Raw genomic sequence first — 24,883 nt, 5'->3', positions numbered from 1 at the left:
TTTGCATGAATAAGGAGGTACGTTGAAGTACATGGGTAGCAAACAACATAGTGCGTAAGCTTGGCTAGCTTGTGGCGTTAACCTGTTATGAATTTGAGCTGAATGACCAGTTTCTGATCTGAATTCTGAGATTCTATGTTTAGGGAAATGAACTGTTAATCATTGTAAACTTTCAGGCATGTAGAAGCAGGTCCTGAAGAACTGGTTTCTGGAGGATAAGGTTATTGTTCTTGCTCTATTGTTCATTCCAGTAAGGATATTACAGTGTCATGAAGAAATTTTATTTTTTTTCTCACAACACCAGGTTTATTTAGCAGCACTAGCTTTCAGAGCCTCAGGCTCCTTCATCAGTTGAGTGAGGGCTTGTGTTCACAAACAGCGCATATACAGACACAAATTCAATTTACAAGATAATGTTTGGGATGCAAGTCTTTACAGGTAATCATGTCTTAAAGGAACAGACAATGTGAGTGGAGAGAGGGCCAAGCACAGGTTAAAGAGGTATGTATTGTCCCCAGACTATGTCATGGAATTGAGGAAGGGGTGGAGAGGAGAGAGAAGAGTGTGCTGTCTGGCCTGTAAGGGAGAGTGGGGAAGGTGAAAGGAGTTTGCTATGTCTGAATGAGGGGATAGAGAGGTCTGTTGTGCACACTATGGACAGGTAGGTGCCTGCCTAATGCTGGCCAAGTGCCAGTGTAAAAAGACTTTAAAGGTAACTTTCTCCGGTGCAAATAAAGCACAAATACTGATCCAAAGTTCAAACCCCTCCTGAGATGGTAGGAAGTTAACTAGAAATCATCTGATTTGCAGCCTAATTTGTATGATTTAATTTAAAAATTGAGCTATAATTTATTCTTCAGTAATTTCATCTGTTTTTTGAGTCATTCTTTCAAAATTATGCTGCAGCCATTAAAGTGCACATGACTGGAATTGGAGGTGACTTCCCATACAGTGCTGTGGAGTTGTGGGTTACATGAGCAATTTTCTGCTAAGCATAGCGTAAGGGACTCGCAAAGGTACGAATAGTCAAAAAAAAGTCATACCCACAACATACCACCCAGTTCAGAGATATTCAACCCTTTTGCCTCGACCATTTAGTTGTATCTCTGGAACCCAGAGACTGGGTATAATCCCTCTATATATACATACATACAGAACATTGATACTGAGAGATCTTGAGTTTTCTAAATTAGATGCTGACGTTAATGCAATAAACCCAGGCCTTTTCAAATCTCCAGGTTTACATAACTGAAACACAGCAACCTTGAAAGTAGGATCAAGTTGCCTGTGTACTGAAGGTCAGATTAACAGGGCTCAACTTCGGCAACCACTCCCTATCTAATGATTCACAAGAATATTTATTTGTCAATGCCATCAGGTGCTCACGTTATGTGATATGAAGAAATATTGGAGGAGTGAACGCTAACTAGGATGAATCTAGCTCCCACAATGAAACAAATAGAAATGTGGGGCTGAGAAAGGCACCAGGAAGGACCCTGGTATGCTGGACGTAAATTTGACAACATTAACATTTGACCGTTTTAGAGGACCCATGAGTGAATTGATATTGTTTGAGTCCTGCCATGTGTGCAGTTACTTCTGGAGTTTGGTTTGGGGAAAGCTATGAGAATGATGATTGAAGCTATTCAGCAAGTGAGGTGATACCTGATGCTGTTTCTCTGCAGGCTGATCCTTCCATATGAACGCTACCTCAAAGGGGAGGAGCACAAACCACTGCCACCAGCCAAACCACGCAAGCACACTACAAGCACATCTGAGGACTCTGAGAAAGATGTAAAAGTGAAAAATGGGGAGCTGAACTTGAAAGTGAAAAAACTTCAAGAATCAACTCCAATGTTACAGAAAGAGGTGAGATTTACAGCTGGGATCATGGTATACAATGCTCTTTCTTCTTCAAAAAGCCTCCCTCACTCAATGTGGAAAAAGCTCTTGTAACCTCTGCTTGACATATATATTACGCAGCTCGGGTCTTTAGCAAAGCCCTTTTTCCAGGGTGACCGATAGAGGCCTCTGAATGTTTTCCATCAACAATTGTGCTAGGTTATAATTGAGAGAGAGTGATATAGTGCAACTTAGTTACTTAAATCTGCAGGTGAATTTGCAGTCATTTTACATTTGTCATTTTCCTTATAACTACAAAGTGGCACAAAGTGTTGGCAGAGTCATAGATGAATGTAGGTTACAAACTGACATCAGACCGAGCCCCATTGTACAATGTCATATTTTTAATTTTATTTACTGTAAGATTCCTTTTATTTATTTTCTACACTCTCTAAAATTAGCAAGCTCCCAGTTCCATATAAATGCTGTCATGTTATTTACCACTAGGGGTGCGCAGTTATACAGAAATTATGGTACAGAAACCACGGTGTGTTGGTTCTTATCCTCCGAATGATCAGTGGTCCTAATCCCATGTGTCTGCCCTGCTCCTGTGCTGTTTAGTTTCCTCTCCTTCAATCACCAGCCTAATTTATTCTTAAACCTTCTCGTTGCCTCTGTTTCGATTACAGATAAAGCGGCTAGTGATTGTCCTGTTTGTTTTCTCCCTTTGCTGGGTAGCATCTCCCTTTAGTTCTCCCTGTGGTCGCATGGCTGAGATTGGGAATTTGCTGTGAGGGAAATTAAGCATACATTCCTGTTCTATCAGTATTTGTTGCTAAGACCTGAATCTGTCATGCATGCTTCAGCCACCTGTTGTGTTTGTTTGCTAAATTTCTAAGCTGGAAGAAAAAGCAGCACTTATCAAAGCTTTATTAGTGATGAGACTGGTCCAGTTGGTGCACTTGTAAGCAATTTCCTTCACAATGTGAATGGATGTTTGACAGATTGCTGATTCTTATAGGAATGCTCATCGTATGGGAAACTGCCCAGCTGTAAAGATGACTTCAAAGTGAAAAAGAAGTCTTTAAGATCCTTTCTAAATTTGCAAGGAAAGCATCAAGTAGGAATTGGATTTGTGGCTCCCAATGCAAACATTGCTGCTTGTTACTTTAACTCCCGACATGTGCATGTAACAGGGGAAATAGATGTTTGTTTGGTATATTTAAATTTGGGAAACTAAATCTGAATTTTTAACTATCTTTTTTAAATGTTACAGGATCCTAGCTCCTCCCCATCCAAATTAAAAAAATTGTAACGAGTCATAGAATCCTACAGTGCAGAAGGCGGCTGTTCAGCCCATTGAGTCTGCACTGACCGTAATCCTACCAGGCCCTTTCCCCATAACCCCATGTATTTACCCTAGTTAGTATCCTGACATTAAGGGGCAATTTAGCATGGCCACCTCATCTCACCTGCACATCTTTGGACTGTGGGGAAAAAACCGGAGCACCTGGAGGAACCCCACGCAGCCACAGGGAGAATGGGCAAACACCACACACGGTGACCCAAGCTGGGAATTGAACCTGGTGTCTGACCCTGTGAGGCAGAAGTGCTAACCACCGCGCCACCATCAATAGGTAAATTTATAGTACTGAGTCATATCTAACAGGAGTGTCCCAGGTAATGTTCCTTCTGATACCTCTTCATTGCGCATGGCCTATTCATGGCACTGCACAGTTTCTTCAGGATTGCTGCACATGTGCATATTTCAAAAAGGGAATCGCTCTTGTACAAGCCTATTTATTCACTGCATGGTAAGTTCTGCACCATTGCACAACCATACAGCTTAGAGGGAACAATGGTCTCAGGTTTTATTTGCACATCAATGCTGTGTTAGTGTCAACTGGTCACTGATGATACTGGCACTGAAGTTAACCTCTGTATAGAGGTAGTCAATGTTGTTCCCTTGTTGAATAGCCAATGTTGTTGCTTTGTTTAAGAAGGGTAGCAAGAATAATCCAGGTAATTACAGGCCGGTGAGCCTTACATCAGTGGTAGGAAAATTATTGGAGAGGATTCTTCGAGACAGGATTTATTCCTACTTGGACATAAATGGACGTATTAGTGAGAGGCAACATCATTTTGTGAAGGGGGGGGTCATGTCTCATGAACTTGATCAAGTTTTTTGAGGAAGTGACATAGATGACTGATGAGGGTAGAGCAGTGGATGTTGTCTACATGGACTTCAGTAAGGCCTTTGACAAGGTCCATCATTGGCAGACTGGTGCAGAAGGTGAAGTCGCATGGGATCGGAGGTGAGCTGGCAAAGTGGATACAAAACTGGCTCAGTCAAAGAAGACAGAGGTAGCAGTGGACGGGTGCATTTCTGAGTGGAGAGCTGTGACCAATGGTGTTCCTCAGGGATCAGTGCTAGGACCTTGCTATATGATTTGGAGGAAAATGTAACTGAATTGATTAGTAAGTTTGCGGACGACACAAAGGTTGGTGGATTTGCGGATAGTGATGAGGACCATCAGAGGATACGGCAGGATATAAAGACTTGGGCAGAGTGATGGCAGATGGAGTTTAGTCTGGACAAATGTGAGGTAATGTATTTTAGAATGTCTGATACAGATAGAGAATATACAGTAAATGGCAGAACTCTTAAGAGTATTGATTGGCAAAGGGATCTGGGTGTACAAGTACACAGGTCACTGAAAGTGGCAATGCAGGTGGAGAAGTAGTCAAGAAGGCATATGGCATGTTTGCCTTCATTGGCCAGGTATTGAGTTTAAAAATTGGCAAGTCATGTTGCAGCTTTGTAGGACCTTAGTTAGGCTGCACTTGAGATATAGTGTTCAATTCTGGGTTGCCACACTACCAGAAGGATGTGGATGCTTTGGAGAGGGTACAGAAAAGATTTACCAGGATGTTACCTGGTATGGAGGGCATTAGTTGTGAGGAGAGGTTGGAGAAACTTGGTTTGTTCTCGCTGGAGCGATGGAGGTTGAGGGGAGACCTGATAGAAGTCTACAAGGTTATGAGAAGCATGGACAGAGTGGATAGTCAGAAGCTTTTTCCTAGGGTGGAAGAGTCAATTACTAGGGGGCATAGGTTTAAGGTGCAAGGGACAAGATTTAAAGGAGATGTATGAGGCAGATTTTTTACACAGAGGGTAGTAGGTGTCTGGAACTCATTGCTGGGGGAGGTAGTGGAAGTGGATATGGTAGTGACTTTTAAGGAGTGTCTTGACAAGTACATGAATAGGAGGGAATAGAGGGATTTGGTCCCCAGAAGGGTAGGGGGTTTTAGTTAAGTCAGACAGCATGGTCGGTGCAGGCTTGGAGGGCTGAAGGGCCTGTTCCTGTGTTGTAATTTTCTTTGTTCGTTATACTTGTGGATTTCTGCTTTGGATGGCTATCCAGTTAACCTTAGCTGGAGTGTACACACATGAGAAAATTGACAGGAACAGGATTGAATTACATACACCGTATGTAATGAGTTCAGAGTTAAATATGAATAGGAGTACATCGTAATGAGTTCAGAATTAAATATGCTGTTGGCAGTCAGATGGCTGAGAGGCTGTTTTGGCTGAACTGTGTGTTATTGTTTGTGAAACAGTGTCACAGTGACAGTCAGCGCTTGGGTAGAAAGTTGGAGATGGTGGGAATAAATAAACTGAAGAGAGTGAAATGGGATTTTAAAGAATTAAACCATTTTCTCTTCCTTTTTCAGAGTCATCCAGCAAGTGCGGAAAGATGCCAAGAGAAAACCCAAAGGATTATCACTGCTCAACACACAGGTACTCAGGTCAACTCCCAAGACAAAAGGATACATACTCTAAAATGTAAAACCCAAGATGATGGTGCATCAATTGCAGGGGAATATCCCAGAAGCAAGAATCTCCCTCCTACAGGACTAGGAAAGGGTGAGATGTCTGAGATTGAAACACACAGATTGCATGATCAAAAAGTAAAAAACCAGAAAAATAGAGTGTGCTCAAATGCAGGAAAATGCCAGAAGTCACCCCTGCAGCCCCAGGACTTGTCCAATGGCCCCAGTGTTAAACAAAGTCTGCACATTGGCACAGAGGGCAGTAAGTCCATTTTTCCATCTGCAATGTTCCAGCACCTTCACTCTGGTATGCTGAACTTCCAGTTACCTGAAGGCATTTCACCTCTTGATGTTCTTAAAAGCAGGCTGGGCTTGACCACATCCAAAGATGTATCTAGACCTGCTTTGCACAGGACACTCAAAATGGAACAATCACAGAACATCAAACTGGATAGCAGTGTGTACTGCAAAACTCTGAGTGAGAGTGAGGCACAAAATCTTGTTGGGCTTAGTCACGAAGACTCAGAATGTGATCCTAAAACAGAAAAGAAGCTTTGTTTTGGACAAGTTAATGGAATTCGACTGGTGAAAGGGAGCAGGTCTCCTCTACCCCTGTTAAGTAATTTGAATTCTGCCAAACATATTGCAGATTCAAGGGAAGAACACAAAGGTAACCTAAGGCCAGTAGCATTTGAGGGAATGATTGTGAATAGTCACCATGGAGATTCATTAAGTCGCCCGATGAAGAGGGGTTTGGTAGAGGAAGGATTAAATTTAAGCAAGTCCATGGACAGTAGCTATATGTATGATCGGAAAGGACAGCTATGTGAAATTTTACCTCAGAATTTATCCAACAAACAGCCACCACTACAGATCGAGCCTTCAATGCAATACAGGGAACAGTCCTCTCCATTAAACCTCAGTAAGTCACATAGAAGTTCTCCAGGAAAGAGAACTGCAGACTTCATGGATGCACCAGTCTGTTTGTCAAATAAGAGTGTCCCTCTTTATCTGCTTCCTAAACCTTCGCAAAATCTTTGTGAGAACAGGGAAAGCCATCACAAAAATGAACAGCCAACCAAGAAACTGAGGCTAGACTCCTGTTGCAGCACAGAGGTGAGTGACCAGAGAAAAGAATCTATTCATTCCGATCATAGCTCTGGTGCTGAGTCAGTTAGTTCATCGCCCAAGAGTTTCAGCTCTGGAGTTGTCTCTGATGATCTACCCACAGACTTAAGTCTACCAAAATATCCTAAAATCCAAAAGCCTGATCATACTTCCACAAGTTCGGAGAGCGCTCAAGACGCAAAAACAAGATTGAGCTCTGAGACAGTAGACAAGCATCCTACAGATATGTCTCAGTTGTCTTCCTTACCTGCTGTCTCTGAAACAATTACTACAACAGACAAAGACCAAAGGCCTCCAGCACAAAGTGGGCCTCATGCACCACATGGAACAACCTTAGTTTTGGACGGAACAAAGAATTGTCAAACAGAGTTGCAAAAAAGCTCTTTAAACAGAGCATTTCCATCAAGTAGCATGGCATCAGTCAAGCAAAGCATTCATGCACACCGACTAGATGAGTCAAGAAAAGAGGTAGAGGAGCCATCAGGAAAAAAGTCACTTAATTCTCGGGTGGATCAAGTCAGCCAAGAAGAAAAGCCTGAACGAGGCCAAGACTTAAACCAGTCTAATCATCAGGCTGTATCCTCAGTGAGTCAAGTAGACAATAAGAAAGGAACACAGACAAGCCCCTATCTTCTAGGAGGCTATCATCCGGAACTTCACAATATGGCAGAAAAATTTGGAGCACATTTTCAGTTGGTTGATTTGAATAAAAATTCTGCAAAGACACGCAAGTCTGATGCAGTTATGATGCCAGTATTAACCCCTGGCCTTCCTGTTATGGTTCCTGGTTCTGTGCAACATCGACAACTTCTGGCTTCCCATTCCCAGCAAATGTATAATCACCTCCTGCGGACTTCAGTGCTACCTAACTTGCCTTATGATGAGGTAGTAATGCGTAGACTGTCTTCCAACCCATCAACGTTCTCTCCCTCACACCTCTCTACAGTTTACTCTGAAAAGCGAATGTGAATTGCTTTAGCAGTTAAGTTAAAGGTGGGGCAAGTTATCTCTCATGGATTTACTAATGCTGGAGTTCAGCTCGGCAATATGCAAGGTTGCACCTGCACTCACTATGCTGTTAAAGTTTCTTTCTCCCACGCCAAATTTTCCAAATCTTTGAGCTACACATCAACTGTGGCCAAGAGAAAGGATTATAAACTATCTCTATATCTTTGTCTTACTACTCTGAGCAATTAGTGATGATCTCCATGAGGATGACCAGATGGCAATGATGTGTCCTGATTTATTTTTCTCTCCTCTCCCTGTATGAAGAGAGATGAGGGAGGGGTCGATCACTCGGTCTCCTCACAGCTCCTGATGTAACATGGCCAAGAGTAGCAGGGTGGTGTAATTCGAGCCTAGTTGAATTGAAGCTTGTCATAGGTGGAGGGTAGGTGTCCATTCCAGAAACGACTGTGGCTGCAATTTGTCATTCGGTATTTGCTTTGAGCAGGGAAGCACTTCCTTTAAAGCAGAAACTAAAACACTCAGAAATTGAATGATTCTATTGTTTAACATGCATTCAGAACCTCTCTCAGAGAAAAATGGGAGTTGTGCTCAGGGAGCATTTTGTATAATAAACTGCTGATACAGACAGATCCCAATACAGTTATAAAAGGTAGCTTAACTTTGACATTCGACTTCTACCTGTCATTGTCTTAAACACTAGAGGAGAATGCAAAAGGCTCACGTTTGTCACCGTTCCCATGGAGAACTTACCCAGAACTGAACAATGGACAAATCTTCAGAAAGATACTGTGAAGTAACAATGTTATACACCAAGGTGCTGCTTGAGGGTTTGCGAGCATAGGTGGGACCCCTTAAATCTCAGCAAGAAGGAATTTTCCCTGTAGGGGCCAGTCTCCTTTCCTTTTGCTTGCCCTTGTTTCGTCCCAATTTAAACAGAAACTCGGGACGTGGGTTTTCTGTTCAGTTGGAATGTCTGTAATTGCACACATTTGACTACTAAATACTGTGGAACTCTGATGAGGTCAACTCTAATTTGCCAAAGAAGAAAACTTGACCTTAACTACAAACTGATCTTATCAGGGATATTTCTCGAATTCTGTACATCCTTTGCCTCATCTAGTTTCCTTTACATATTGATTGTACATGCGAACAGCGTAGGGATGTTTCTGAATGATAGCCTGTTTCTTTTGGCTTGCTTGAATTATATTCAAAGTTTTTTTTTAATGTGTTTGTCCTTTTGAGAACAATACCCTTGTTTCCAGAATAATTCTGCTCAGATGATGTTGAATCACTCTGTAATCTATTGATGACAAACACAACATGCGATAGGTCCTTAGCATTTTAAAAAAATGCTATTTCTGTTTGTAAAAAGACCTCAGGACTTGACTTGCAAGACAGACAGTGCACTGGGTCAGTTTGGAGGATGAGAACAAGCAGCAACACAGAGTCTGGATACTTGTGGTGGTTTTTACACAAAGGTGACCTGATCGCACCTCTTGAGACTATTTAAAACTATAATTGTTATGAACGTGGATTCAGTGAATTGGACTTAAGACACTGCCTCTCTCATTCTGAATTGGCCATGTGCAATTTCTGTTTTGATGCATTAATTTTCCTCCTTAAGCCAATGCAACCGCTTTTAATATGTTTGTATTTGTATTATTTTTAGTACTGACTTTAGTGTAAATTAATCCCTGTAAACGCTGGCAATGGAGGTATTAATAATTCCCTCAGGTACTTGCAGCTCATTGCACCTATTAAAATGATTACAACAAAGCAGTTCACCTTTATCTCCATTGTCAGAAGGTCCAGCTTACCTGGCACTGAGGTATCTGAGGCATACCTCGAGAACTGTACTTCCAAATGGTTATAGTGACCTAAAAGAAGATTGCAGCAGAATTTTGAAATACGGTTGTCGTCTTTGACTTACTTTAACTCACCTTCAGCTTGTTGGGTAACGAGCAGCTGATTGAGAAGCTGTGTTCATGTGCTGGAAGATACGTTCAGCCTTTTCAAACTAGCAAAATGGATGCACTCTGATGATCTTGGAAAGAGCAAACTGAAGAGGAGATAATGGACATAAGAAACTACTCACTTACATCTCTGTGTCCTACCCAGATATCTCCAGTTATAAGTACTGTATGTGTAGCTGAAAATAGCCAGCTATACTGTGTGGATTTTGTTTGACTAACCTTGTCTTGCTTAAACACTTGAGAGATCAAAGCTAATAATTTAAACTATAGACTTTTATATTGGTATATACAAATGACACTAGAATCTCCTCAGCAAGATGTTAGGGTCGCAGATCATGTTAATCCTCCAGCTTTCTTTTCCCAAAATTTCTGTTGTTCCTTCAATGAAAGGTTTAATGTGTATGTAATTATGAACACTCTAAGAGCTCATTAAATGTATTATCCAGTTACAAACTTGGGCTGAGAATCTGAAAAGGAAAACCACCTTGAAATGGTCACTAACATTTTCATATTTATTTTGCGATAACTTTTTTCAGAGTTATTTTAAAAAGTTAACTGTATTCTTTGTTGAGTGGTTAAGCTTTTCTTACCTGATTTAGGAATAATTTCTGTTGAATAATAACTGATTTTGCTTTTAGGTTAAATGTTCGCTTTATATTTAAAAAAAAATGTTTAAATGGTTAAGTTTTTATTTGTCATAGTTATTCCTGTGATCCAACCTCCTCCTCCACCCCACCCCAATCCTCTCATCCTCTCCTTTCAATGCATTTAAGTGTGGAAATAACATAAAAGAGGTTTAGAAAGTTAGAGCCCTTTGCGGAATAAAGGGCTCAGCAATAGGATGTTGATTTAGTGAGGTGAATTGTTTTGATTAAAAAGCACTATTGGATATAAATTGAAAACTCCAATTTTATTGTTACCAATGCCATTGAACAAGTCAAACAAGCTGACTGATGGTTTGATGCTTCAAGTTTTAACCCTTCCCTTGCAAATTTTCTCATTCCCAATTATTTTGACCAAAATCCCCTACTATTTTTGAATTGGAAAGGACATTATCTTAGTACTTGCAGGAGCAGATGTAGATTGGGAATTAGCAGAAGAGAATAAACCCTGTGAAAGCCATTTGAACTTCCTGCGTCACACCAAACTCACTGAGTTGTCCGTAAGGGTAGAAATGCCCCTTTGTAAGTAGGTGAGCGATCTGTGAATAGCTTCAAAGCTAATCTCAAAGCTGCCTTGTTCCCAATTGAAATAGATCTTTGTCCCTTTGAGGCTATCTTCATTTTAGTGATCCCCAATGCCACCTCTTGCAGATGGAAAGGACAAGTCTCTGCATAACTGTGGCACTCGTCCAGGCAGGTGTTAACCCAAGCACTGTAGGTATCTGTTGCTTCAACACTTTAATGAGAGAGTTCACGTGGATTAGCTGACTCTTATTTTTGTGTTGCAGTTAAATACATAATCCCTGCAGCTTTTTAGTGGTATGCAAAATTGTCATAATAAAGGAATGTATCTGTTCAGTTACTGAGCAGTAGACAATAACGTTTTATTGCCCATTGAATAGGTAGCTAAGATCGTTGTATTGTGTGCAGGAAGCATAGTAAGGGATAGAGCCATTGAGTTTGTAGTGTAAGGGAGACAGGCACATGCTACAGTTTGTACAGATACAGTCTGTAGGATGCAAAAGAGTTGCCCACTGTGTGATAATCATACCTTTCCAATCCATTGTTTATTTGTGACACTTTGTAAAGAAAATTGAGACAGTTTGCTTTTTGCATGTAAATATCCTATAAACTGCCAGACGCTATAAGCACAGGAATTCTTTCTGTATATAGCTACTTGTGACCAAGTATATGTGCATACATGTGCATGTGTTATTAATACTAAGTTTCTGAATTTAAAAGACAATAATGCACATCATTTATATAAAACATGTAAAGTCCCAATCTATGGCCAGAAGCCCAACTACTCAAAATTCAAAATGTTACTGCTGCATTTGACAGCCTGATTGTGCTAGATTTTGAGTTTGGTTTGCCTCTGTCTCAGTGCTCCATCAGTAATGTAGACGAGAGTTCTATTTATGTGAAGAGTAAGCAATCCCAGTTTAACCAACCTCGCCCTATCCAAATCACTCACAGTCCTTTGTAAGAATAGCTGCTTTGAAGTAATTAATAATTTGTGCCCCACTTTGCTTAATATAAGATTTTATTCTCTTGTCCTACCTCATCCTTCCAGAATTTAAATGTGTGATTTTAATCAGGTCAGGAATGTAGCTGCCTAACGACAGCGGTTTTCAGTAAAGTGCATTGAATATGTTGTTTATCCAGGACCAGTACAATATATCATTTTGGTGAAAATCTCTTTGTATCTATTGAAAATCCTGGTCCACTTCATGTTATGTGGGCTAGACTGGCCAATGGGCATTATGCTGTTAATGTCCTGTCCCTGTGAGCTCAACATCCAGCACTCCCCACATTTGATTCCAAACCTCCTCCCCCCGCCCCCCCCCCCCCCCCCCCCCCACCGCCCCCCCAGTTGTTCAAAGTAGGATTGAGCTCTCTGCTTTAGGTGGTCTACAATAATGTCTTCTAGTAGTAAAACTATATTCTATTTCAGGCTGGGCAGATTGTGCACCAGCTGAGCCCTGTTCAGTTTCTATGAAATTGGATGGATTGAAAGAAACAATGCTGGTCCACAGTTTACTTGATTTCTTGCCCCTCACCCTGGCTGTTTCTCAATTACTTTAACAGTACTTGCTCTTTTGTCTGGAACTGTGATGGAGTAGTCTGGGATTTGGAGTTTCATGGAACTTGTGACTTTCAAAACTGAGAGTTTTAAGGCTGACACTTTTGACCCAAATGTTCTGTTTCTCCTGCAAAACTAAGATCTCATATTTGTCGCAGTGCGGTTGATTTTTGTGGGATTATTTATGGACTTTTGTCGGTATGGCTATGGCACACCACAGTGGGAGCTCAGCAACCTCCAGTAAAGTTACTTTGTAAATCAGGACCACCTACAAGGGGAGGGGAATCCATTGAAATGTTACTGGTATTAGACCCATCAGTGTTTCCCAAGTGGTAAACACACTTTTAGAATTCACAGGTGTATAATTAGTAAGGACCTTTCCCAGCATCTATCAAAATGTGACAGCAAATCTCCATGTCTAAAAACTTCAGTTAACAATATTTACTTTGTGGAAGCATGTATTAAGAGTTTTGAAGTAACCCTTTGGTCACACTGGATTGGGAAATACTGTGGTATTTAGTTACGCTGTACTGTGGATTTAAAAAGTGCTGTTTTTGTTTTTTAAAAAATTGCTGTCTCATGCACTGTTTCAGAAATATTGACATTTCCCTTTCAAGCAATTTTCAAACAAAGAAGTGTACTGTATCAAATGGGACCATGTATGGAAAAAAGTATCCTTTGGAGCATTGTCTTACTTCCCTTTGAAACTTCAAAGTATTTTTGTATAATATTCTGATAGTTTGATTCATTGTTTGCTTATATTTTCACACTACGTTATACGAAGATAACTACTTTTTGATAAAAAAAATTACAATTAGATTACTAACTGATTTTTTTGTATGATTTTTCTCTTTCAGTATATTGCAATCGTAATAAAGAAATTTGCAAAGTTTCTTTGTTTCTTTCCAATTGAGTCTTTATCCTTCACAGAAACTTCCTAGAAAACTCGGTTTTCTTTCAGAACAGTTTGGCTTTCCCTGGAATTGATTCCAAATCGTCTGGTTGGCATGTGGGTGTTAAAGGGTATCGTATAAAATATTAAGCCCTGCTGAATTGGAGTTTTGACCTTGCAAAAAAAATCATTTGCCAGTTATTCTCAAACAAGTAACAATGGAGAACTTTTCCAGCACTGTTGCCCTTCACGTTATGCACACAAAATTAACCAGAAGATAGTACATTCGTTACACTCTGCTGAAAAATGCTAATTTGGGCTTGGTTACAGATTCAAGGATGTTGGCAATCTGTTGATGAATGTGACAATTTTTCATTTCGGCGTTTTAGGCTCAGTCAGTTAAAAGTGGTGGTGATGGTGGGGCATGCAATCTGATTCTGCCCTTGTTTGAAATCCATGTACACGCTTTTCACTAAGTATCATCGGGTAGCAGATCTGAATGAAAAATCTAGCTATAGTTTATTCTCTCCTCACTTGTCTAGACTGAGACACTGAGGCTAAAGTTGGTAAATTTAATTGCTACCTTGGTTAAGGCTCTCTTTGGGAAGTGCATCAATTGTTTGTTCTCCATGCTTCAATACTGCACCATTTACCCACTAGCTCATCGTGGGAGCTACATCATCTGATTGAAATGTTCCCGTTGGTTGAAAGTGACTAATGAAATATTTGGTTTGAACACCATTTCCTGTATCATGAGGGGGAGTGGAGAGTGAAGTTGGGCAGATTTTTGGTGATGCTTCTGTTCGTATTCTCTATATTGTATTCTGCATGATATTGTGAGGGGACTAAACAGTTAAACAATGAGCCCAAGAATTTCTTATTTCTAAGTAATGCACAGATGAGAAAACATGAGCTATGACTCTGGACTTGCTGTAATGGTTTTAGATTTGTCATCAAGTCCAAGTTGAATGTGGATCATCTCCATTCAGAGTACAGCCAACCCATGATAGGCTGGGCCCAATCTCCCAGATGAAACTGCAGATTTTACATCTCCCAAAGCAATGGTCCCACTCTTTGATACCACTTCAATTAAGGAGTCTTGGAAATGTTTTAACTCTTTATTGGTTAAATTTGATAAAAAGCTCCCTTTTAAAAGAGTACAAATTTATTTATAATTGGAAAAAACCATAGTATTTCCTGTACTCTCAACACCGAATGATTGCCCACATTGGTTGTGTCTAATCTATCTTTGTCAAGCCTAGAAACAGACCCACAAGGATGTCATACAATCCCTACAATGCAAAAGGAGGCTATTTGGCCCATTGAGTCTGCACCAACCACAATCCCACCCAGGCCCTATTCCTGTATCCATGATGCGGAGATGCCGGCATTGGACTGGTGTGAGCACAATAAGAAGTCTCACAACACCAGGTTAAAGTCCAACAAGTCCAAATAAACCTGTTGGACTTTAATCAGATGTTGTGAGACTTCTTACTATTCCCACAACCCCACATATTTACCCTGCTAATCCTCCTGACACTAGGATCAATTTCATATAGCCAATCAGCCTAACCTGCACGTCTTTGGCCTGTGGGAGAAAACTCACGCAGACGCAGGAAGTGTGTGCAAACTCCACACAGACAATGACCCAAGGCCAGAATTGAACCCAAATCCCTGACGCTGTGAGGCAGCAGTGCTAATCACTGTGCCACCATGCTGCCCATGTCCTCTGGCTTTCCCATCACCTGCTACCCAAACATCAGGAACATGGAACCAAAGCAATGCCAAACATTAAGGACAGCCCCTTCAAATAGTGAAACTCTCGTGGTCCTGATAGATCCGGATAACAAAAGTTACAGGTGGCCTCGGAGTCTGCGGCTGTTCACTTGTGCTGAATGACAGCCCTATGCAGCATCATCCACATCAGATCCCCTGGAAGTAGTGGGCTGCTGGACCGGAGAGGAATTAAGCTGGACTAGAAGGTGGGGGCGGGGCGGAGGGTTGTGGTTGCAGCTGTGGTGGAGGTGAAGGAAGAAGGTTGGAAATTAGGGAGGTGGTGGGATCAGAGTTTGAAGGGAAGGGACAGTGTACATTAGGGATAGGGATCATGAGGAAGAGAAAATTGTTTTTTGGGCTGGAGGTCACAAAGACTAGAGCTGGGCAGGGTAAAGGTTTGGAAGTTAAGCGAACATAGAAAAACTACAGTACAAACAGGGCCTTTGGCCCACAAGTTGCGCCAATCGTATCTCTACTTACTAAGTTTATCTATAACCCTCAATCCTATTAAGTCCCATGTACTCATCCAGAAGTCTCTTAAAAGACCCTATCGAATTTGCCTCCACCACCACTGGCAGCCGATTCCACTCACCCACCATCCTCTGAGTGAAAAACTTACCCCTGATATCTCCTCTGTACCTACTCCCCAGCACCCTAAACCTGTGTCCTGAGTTGAAGATGACATCGGAGGGCTTAGGAAAGGTAGAAAGAAGAGGATGAATTTGAAGGGATTAGGATTTGGTGGAGAGGGAAGAGACTCAGCTATGTCAGATAGGGGAGTGGGAGATTTGAGGGATTGAAAGGATTGGGGTTTGCACATGAGGAAGAGAGGAGGATGAGGGCAGGAGAGGTTGAGACTTGGGAAAAAAGGGAAGATTGGGGGATTGAGGCATGGAGAGGGAAGAATTAGATTGAGGGGGTTAGAATATGGGTAGGGATTGGAGGGATTAGGGCTTCGGCATGGGGAAAGAGAGCAGTACTGGTGGGGGACTCAGAATGATTGGGTCTACGGCAGGACAGAGGGAGATTTGGAGAGGAGGCCTGGTTGAAATATGGGAATTTGGACAGGTCTGGGAATAAGGTGAAAAGGGGAAAATTAAAACACTTCCTACAGAGCCAAAAACAACAGCAAGGGTTAAAACAGAGTACCGGCACCATTGAACGGCTTTCTCTAGCACTGCAATCTCAATTAAAATTCATATTTTGTAGAAACAAGAAATTGCAGATTTGAGTCAGTTAGTAGCACTTTTTCCTTTGAATTAGAAGGTTATACATTTAAGTACTATTTCAGGAATTAAGGTTGACACCGTTAGAGGCGTTGTCCTTCGAATAAGACATTTCAACTGAGGCCCTAATTGTCCCTCAGCTGGATGTAAGGATGTAAAAGATTTCCACGGTATTATTTTGAAGTGAAGCAAGGGAGTTACTCCCAGTATTCTGGCCAAAATTTATACTCAATCAGCATCACAAAAGCAGACTTTTTGGTCATTATTACATTGTGGGAGCTTGCCGTGTGCAAATTGGTTGTTGCATTTTTTACATTACAATAACAACTGCATTTAAAATGTTTTGGGATATCCTGTGGTTGTGAAAGGTGCAAAATAAATACCAATGGCATGATCTTATCATGGTAACTGGAGCTGATACATCTTCTCCCCTCCCCCATCCTCCCCACACCCATCGGAGCTGGCATCTCTACCTTCCTGCTCGGAGCCAGCAACCGCCGCCACCTGCTCCCCCAACCCAACATCGGACCCTTCTTCCCCCTCACCCCCAACAGTCAGTGCCAGAAACCCCAGCTCCCACATCTGCTTCCCCCTACATTGCACATAAATTAAAGCTGCCCCCCATGAGGCTCCTCTTGAGGTCTGCTTGGTACAGATTGGCATTGTCTGAATGGCATGGTGCCAACCTGTACTGGAGGCGTTGCTAGGCCACTGTGTGCCATGTTCCACTCACCCTGGGGCTATTCTCACCTTTATGTCTCCAGGGGCATTGCCATAACAGGTTGCTGTCTAGGCGAACAGCACCGACGTCACATTAGCGCCATTTGAATATACATCAGGGGGGCAATGTAAGGTAAGGGGAGAGTTAATGACATGCAAATCTATTAAAATATATTTAAATGTGGGTGAACCTGATTACATCACCAGCAAGGGGTAGCGCAAATTGGAAGTCTCGATCTTATAGGTGAGACCTGCGTCTTCTACGTTTTGCCACATCTCAAGTCCCCACAGGCAATCCCGCAGACAGTGAGCATGGGCTCAAGATCCTGCCCCAATTCTTTTTTCTGTGAATTGTTAGTGCTGAGCTGATTAACGGCACTGTTTGAAATGCCCCAAGATCCTGACTTTATTGTTCTTCTGTGCAATCTCTGGCTTCTGTTCAGGTCAGTCTGTGATTGTAGGTTTAGACATGCAAAGCCCAAGTTTAGGTCAGCTCTGTGACCCCTACATGTCAGTTCACATGTAGGGATGACTTTCTAAATAGATTATATGTAGGATTGACGTGTGCAAGAGATTAAGAAAAAACTGATTTACTCCATTGCAACTTTGAAAAAGATATTCAATACCTCTTGTAGTAACAAAAAAAATGGAGGAGTGAGGCACTGTTCAAAAAATGATTACAAATAAGAATTGTCCCTTCAAATATCATTGTTCAGCTGTTTCTGAATAGTTTGCAGAATGCTCTGCATGCTGTGCTGTTTTGTTTAGTTGAAAAAAAGTGGGATTTTATTGGTTTATTGTGAGCAGGCGGAACTAAAGTCATTTGGGCCTAGCAGCTGAGGAAATGTGAAGAACTTCAGACTAAAACTGCAGAAATAGAGAAATTCCAAATGTCTGCCAAAAACCAGGATAGTGGCTCACCTAAAACTTATCATGAAACCTCATTTTAATATTAGTCCTGAGGAAATGGAGTGTGGCAAAGTGCAGAAAAGCTGAACAGGTTGATAGTGGCCTGCACTAGTGCTGTATAGGGGTGAGGAGCACTTAGGGGTGAGTTTTCCCATTGTGCTCAACATGGGAATCGTAGCAGGTAACAGGTGGACCATGGGAATGTCCGTTGACCTCAGGTAGGATTTTCCAGTTTTGGGGCAAATGCGACCGGAAAATCCCGCCTATGGATTGCAATCGCTTTGCTGCCTAAGAACACATGAATCGCAAAGTGTTTTCCAACCAGTTCAGTGCATTTTGAAAGGTGATCACTGTTTTAGGAAAAGCGGCAGTCAAAATTGTGTGTCGAATATTCCAGAAATAGCAATGCGATGATCAGATAACCTGGCTTTTAGGTGTTTTGTGTGAGGAATAAATATTGTCCAAGGAGCACTGGAGACAATTTCCCTGTTTTTCTGACGAAGTGTCACTTTATGATTCACGTCCAAGTTGAGAATATATAAGTACTTTTTTTTGTTTACTTTATTCCAATCCAATCAAGTCAAATTAAAGCCAGTTCAGCGTCCCAACAGTTTGGGACATTCCTGATCCAAGCTGACAAGACAGGGCTCTCACCTCCTGTCTTGGGCTTGATCTACATGATCCAAGTTGATTGGAGTAGGTGTAGCTCCTCCTCCAAGGCTTGATCTAATTTGCATCTTAGCCAAAAGTCCGAGATGCCGCTTTAGAAAATTGCTTCAAATGAAGCTGAAATGTAACCTAATGACTTCAACCAAGTGCAACATGTCAATACTACATTTGATCTTGGCCAAGCAGGTCGGGAAAAGGGAACCCACAACAGAAGGGAGGCGAATGTGTACGTACTTGTGTACATGAATCTGCACTGCACAGTCACAGAAGAGGATCTCCTTTGGAGGTGCTGATATATTTAACTGCAAGTTGACCTGTCCTAATAAGGCTGCTGTTGAAAAGTGATTTGAACCTCAGGATGCTTATGGCAAATAGTTGTTTGGTAACACAGAGCTGAGCGTGGCTAAAAAAAGATACTTCGTCAAAGCTTTTTGTCTTGCAGTCATCAGGACAATTGCAAGAATACTAATGTCAGGGAAAACAACACCTTTATACTGTAAGAAAAGACAGTGGTGGTTGGTTGGCAAATGGATTGGTAGAAGCGTCGCCATGAAGAATGCACCAATTAATGGTGACTGACAGTCAACTTCCAAGCAATGTTTGAAGATATAAACCAGACAGCTTGCCTCTGGTTAAGAATTGCTATGAGGAATGAACCAACAAATGTCAATTATTTTGTTTTGCTGAAAAGGGTTGCAATATATGCACATGTTCCTTCTGTCTGCAAAGAACAGGGCACTGTGCATTAATACACGCAAATGCATCACACTGCAAGCCCAACTGACAATCTTAGGTTGGTTGTCAGCATAATTTTAAGCACACTGAGGATTATTTAGCAAATGTTGTCCAATCACAGAATCACCTTTAATGCTGGACACTCTTTTGGTTCTGGAAGCACAGGCTGGTTAGGTACGGTCTGTACCTTGCTTGTTGCAAACAACAGAAGGGACATGCTGTTCGATACAATCTGTCGCCAGTCATTGGGATGTACGTTTACATATCTCACACCACACTGGCACTAAAATTCATATAGCACATTATTTGTGTGCAATGGCTAAACACATTTTTAGCTTGACTGCATCATCCTGTTAGTGATGGACACCACTCGGGTTGCCACTGCATAGTAGCAGTGTGAAACAGCTGGCTTCACCTGCTTATCAACCTTTTGAGATACCTTGTCCTTCCAGGGTAATCCTGAGGTAGAGTAGACTATAAGGTGATGGTCTTGGGCCCATTTCTGTGATGTACAAAGCCCTGTTCTTTGCAGACAGAAATAACATGTACACATTGCTTCTGTTTCAGCTAAACAAAATATGATAGCCATTTGCTAGGTCATTTCTCAGCTCAATGCCTTGACCAATTAGGGTCAGGTTGTCTGGTTTAATTTTTCAAGCAATGCTTGGCAGTTAACTGTCAGTCACTATTAGCTAGCCAGCAATGCTCACATTGCATTAAAAACAATGAAAAAATTCACTGAATTCAACAGAACACTGCATTAGCTCAGTAGATATTAGCATTAAAGTCCTTAATTTGTGAGGTTTAAATTTCAGTTGAAGTAGGCAATAATATAACAACATTCCAAAGCCATGTAGGATAGAAAGTGATTTGTGATGGATGTGTTTGCTGAAACTTTAAAATACTTACAACTCTTCGTTCGAAATATACATTGAAGCAGTGCTAGGGAGAGAAATCCTGGGCCATGGAGCTTCTCCTGTTCTGAGGCTCTGGGTCCCCCTTTCATTATTCATAGAATCCCTACAGTGCAGAAGAAGGTCATTTGGCTCATCAAGTCTGTACTGACCGCAATCTCACCCAGGCCCTACTTCCGTAACTTCACATATTTACCCTGCTAATCCCCCTGACACTAGAATCAATTTAGCATAGCCAATCAACCTAACCATACATCTCTGGTGTGTGGCAGGAAATCAGAGTACCCAGAGGAAACCCACACAGACACGGGAAGAATGTGCAAACTCCACACAGTGACTGAGGCCAGAGTTGAACCTGGGTTCCTGGTGCTGTGAGCCAGCAGTGCTAACCACTGTGCCACCATGGATCTGAAGGGGAGAGGGAGGAATGATGGGAGACTGGAGAGATGTTGACTATTCCACCAGGGAAATAACAAAGAACAACACAGGATTTTTGAAAATGATTTTCACACAGGGGCTATACGATTTTTAAACTCCAGCTGAAGCAGCAGGAGAGGGGAAATGGCTCCTCTGCCATGCAGTGATGAAGGCGGGCAGCTTTCACCTGGAGAGGGTCAGTGGTGTTCCAGTTCTGGAAAGTGAGGGGCTTTGAAGCTTGTTAATCCTCTCCCATTTTAAACATCAGCTGTAGCCTTGCAGAATAGGAACCAACGCCAGCCAAGCCCAACCCTGGAAACAGCTGGACAAAGAAAATATTCACACAGTTCAATAATATTCAGGTGACCAATATTACCTTGCTTGATTCCTACCTACTCTTCCACCACACCCTCCAGTATATTTCACATGCAGCCAAACCCTCTTCCTCCTGCTCACCCTCCCTTCTCAGACCTTACATTAAGATGCTTACTTGAATGCTGTTCTTTGAGAATGCGTAAGAACAGCTTGATGGAATGCCAAAGTGTGTGGTAAATTGCAATTTTTACAGAACGATGGACAGAATAGCGGAATAATTGCCAATGCCCAAATTCCTCTCCCCCCACAGCCCCTGCCCCAGCCCAACAAAATCTATTGAAAGTCCTGGACTGTTCCATAATACATTTAATAAAAGAAAATTTGACTTAATTAGTCACTGTAACTAGTGAATCCAATTCTGAAATGGACAGAATTACAGAACGCAATTCCCCAAAGTGGTGTTAAATTTCCCAGAAATCCATTCAATAATAAGGGGATTTGACTTCAAGTCTTTGTATAACAAACAGCCCCAACCACAATGGTGTAATGATGACAAACCCATGGGTTGAAATGACATTCAAACATACACAGGGAAATCCAGACTACCTTTGACGAAGGGTCAACCTGACTCAAAATGTCTATTTTCTCTCCACAGTTGTCGTCAGCCCTGCTGAGATTTTCCAGCATTTTCTGTTTTTGTTTCAAATTCCAGCATCTGCAGTATTTTGTCTTTATTATGTACCTGTGCTATATTGGGGCAGGTCAGGTACTTACCCACAGCAACAGAAAGTTATTTAAAAAAAGCATGTTTCACTATCTTGTGACATTCCCTGGGAGGATGTTTGAATTGCATGACAGTGCTGCAAGCTAATTTTAAAAAATTTGCAATAGATACTACTGAGGTTGGGAATTTGATCTGTTTAGTCATAGTCACATGTATGTGTATTCAAACTTTTTTTTTGCATTTATTGGCAAGAAGGAAGGACAAATTGTGCAAATGTTTTGATTATTATGGGGCTTTACATCCTTGTGTACTAGAAGTGGCATGTATCCGTCAAAAAAATACATTCGCTCTGTTGGAAGTACCTTCCATCAGATGAGACATTGAATGACCCAGTCAGGTGAATGTGAAACTTTGTATGGCTTTATTTCATAGAATTACAGAATGTTTGCTGCACAGAATGAGGTTATTTGGCCCACATCTACATGTTTGCACTCTACAAAAGTAATTCAGCTAAACCACTCCCCCACCCTTGCCCCGTAGTCCTGATACTCACTTCATGTGCTTATGACAAAGAAGAAAGAAAGGTACAGCACAGGAACAGACTCTTTGACCTCCAAGCCCATGCTGATCATCATGCCCTAACTGTTCAATTCCCTATGACAGTACCGATTGAGTCTGCCTCCATCACACCCTCCAGATCCTAACCACTCACTACCTAAAAAAAACCCTCATGACACATTGGTTCTTCTGCCGTTCACTTTATGTGTTGTCTGTTTTTCAATGGGTCGTCTTGCTCTCCAACTGCTCTGTCAAAACTGCCTCATGGTTCTGAACACCTTCATCAAATCTCCTCTTAACCTTCTCTTTTCCAGGAAGAACTAGGAAGAACCAGAACCTTTTCCAGGAAGAGGAGAGCCGGTGGATGTGGTCTTTCTAGATTTTCAGAAAGCGTTTGACAAAGTGCCTCACAAGAGGTTATTGCAGAAGGTCGAGGGACATGGAGTTGGGGGTAGGGTGTTAGCGTGGATAGAGGATTGGTTGTCAAATAGGAGGCAGAGAGTGGGGGTCAACGGGTGCTATTCGGATTGGCGGATGGTGACTAGTGGAGTGCCCCAGGGGTCGGTGCTGGGGCCTCAGCTTTTTACCATTTATATAGATGATCTGGAGGAGGGAACCGAGTGTAGAGTGTCGAAATTTGCTGATGACACCAAGATTGGGGGAACGGCAAATTGTGCGGAGGGTGTGGAGAGTCTGCAGAAGGATCTAGATAGGCTGGGCGAATGGGCCAGGAAATGGCAAATGGAATTTAATGTTGGCAAGTGTGAGGTGGTCCACTTTGGTAGGAAAAATGGTAAGAAGGACTATTACTTACGAGGCGAAAAACTGCAGCAGGCGACGGTGCAGAGGGACCTCGGGGTCCTTGTGCATGAGTCGCAAAAACCCAGCTTGCAGGTGCAGCAGGTGGTCAGGAAGGCGAATGGGATGCTGGCCTTCATAGCGAAAGGGATTGAATATAAAAGTAGGGAGGTCTTGCTGCAGCTGTATAGGGCATTGGTGAGGCCGCAACTGGAGTACTGTGTGCATTTTTGGGCGCCGCACCTGCGCAAAGATATTTTGGCCTTGGAGGGAGTGCAGAGGAGGTTTACTAGGCTGATACCGGAGTTGAGGGGGTTGAGCTATGAGGAGAGGCTGAATAAACTGGGCTTGTACTCGTTAGAGTTTAGAAGAATGAGAGGAGATCTCATTGAGACGTATAAGATGATGAATGGGATGGATAGGATAGAGGTGGAAAGACTCTTCCCGCTCAAAAAAGACAATAGGACTAGGGGGCACAGCCTCAAGATAAAAGGGGGGCGGTTTAGAACAGAGTTGAGGAGGAACTTCTTCACTCAAAGGGTGGTGAATCTCTGGAATTCTCTGCCCGTTGAAGTGGTGGAGGCTGCCTCGCTAAATATTTTTAAGACGCGGGTTGATGGGTTTTTGATAGGAGAGGGGATTAAGGGTTATGGGGAGAGGGCGGGAAAGTGGAACTGAGCAGCGACAGATCAGCCATGATCTTACTGAATGGCGGGGCAGGCTCGAAGGGCTGGATGGCCTACTCCTGCTCCTATTTCTTATGTTCTTATGTTCTTATGTTCTAACCACCCCAGTTTCTCCAATCCGTCCTTGTTTCTCCAATCGATCCATTCACAGAAATGTTTCTCTCCACTTCAAAGTTTAGAATTTACTTGCTAGTGTCACAAGTGGGCTCACATTAACACTGCAATGAAGTTACTGTGAAAAGACTTTGCATCCTTGCTAAATTGTGGTGGCCAGAATTAGGCATATACTCTAGCTGCGGCTGGAGTTTTGCAAAAGTTCATCATAACAACCTCATTTTTGTACTCCATGCCTCTATGTGTAAAGTCCAGCATACCGCATATCTTTTTAACCACTTTCTGAACCTACCATGCCACCGTCTATAATGTGTGTATACGCTCTCTCTCTGCTGCTGCACGCCCTTTAGGATTGTACACTTCAGTTCATATTGCTTCTACCTCTTCTATCAATGAGGACCTTGGTCTTGGCCTGGAGGTTTCGCAGGTTGAAGAGCTGTCTATGCCTGGGTCCACATTTTGGAAGGTGTCGGTGACAATGGCTGAGAACATGATGCTGAAGAGGGCCAGCACACAGCACTGTTTCAATCCATTAGTAATAGGGAAGGAAGCTGAGGCCTCATTCTCATCAAGGAATGGGCCTGCATGCCATCATGGAGCTATTGAACCATCTGAATGAATTTGTCCGGGCACACATAATCGCCCCGAGTCCTTCATGACTGACAGTGTCGAAGACTTTGGTTAGGTCAACAAAGGCGGTGTGTAGGTCAGCATTTTGTTCTTGGTGCTTCTTCTGCAGTTGGCGAGCAGCAAACACCATGTTGATGATTCCCCTACCTTTTCTGAAAGCTCACTGACTCTCTGGAAGTAGACCCTGCTCAAGGTGTAATAAGACCAGTTTAGAGGGATTTGAGTAAGGATCTTTCCAGCAGTGGGCAGACAAGATATTCCTCTGTGATTGTCACAGGACTGAACAATGAAAGCATCTTTCAAATCTTG

General features: G+C 42.2%; 1 protein-coding gene across 1 annotated transcript in view; it reads left to right on the top strand.

Annotated features, from left to right (window-relative positions):
* The window catches only part of LOC145351923 (uncharacterized), a 92,454-nt gene extending 80,215 nt beyond the window's left edge, over positions 1-12,239 (top strand). Inside the window, exons 10-11 of the mRNA XM_080201714.1 lie at positions 1,686-1,869; positions 5,578-12,239. Of these exons, the coding sequence (XP_080057840.1) occupies positions 1,686-1,869; positions 5,578-7,773 (2,380 nt within the window). The 3' untranslated portion in view covers positions 7,774-12,239. The remainder of the gene's footprint in view (positions 1-1,685; positions 1,870-5,577) is intronic.
* Positions 12,240-24,883: the final 12,644 nt, after the last annotated feature.

This window comes from Carcharhinus amblyrhynchos, chromosome 13, assembly GCF_965287045.1.
Source record: "Carcharhinus amblyrhynchos chromosome 13, sCarAmb.v2.hapA, whole genome shotgun sequence".
In the NCBI taxonomy this organism is placed as follows: Eukaryota; Metazoa; Chordata; class Chondrichthyes; order Carcharhiniformes; family Carcharhinidae; genus Carcharhinus; species Carcharhinus amblyrhynchos.
Note: the sequence above shows the minus strand (reverse complement) of the source record. Positions and strands in the feature narration are given on the sequence as shown.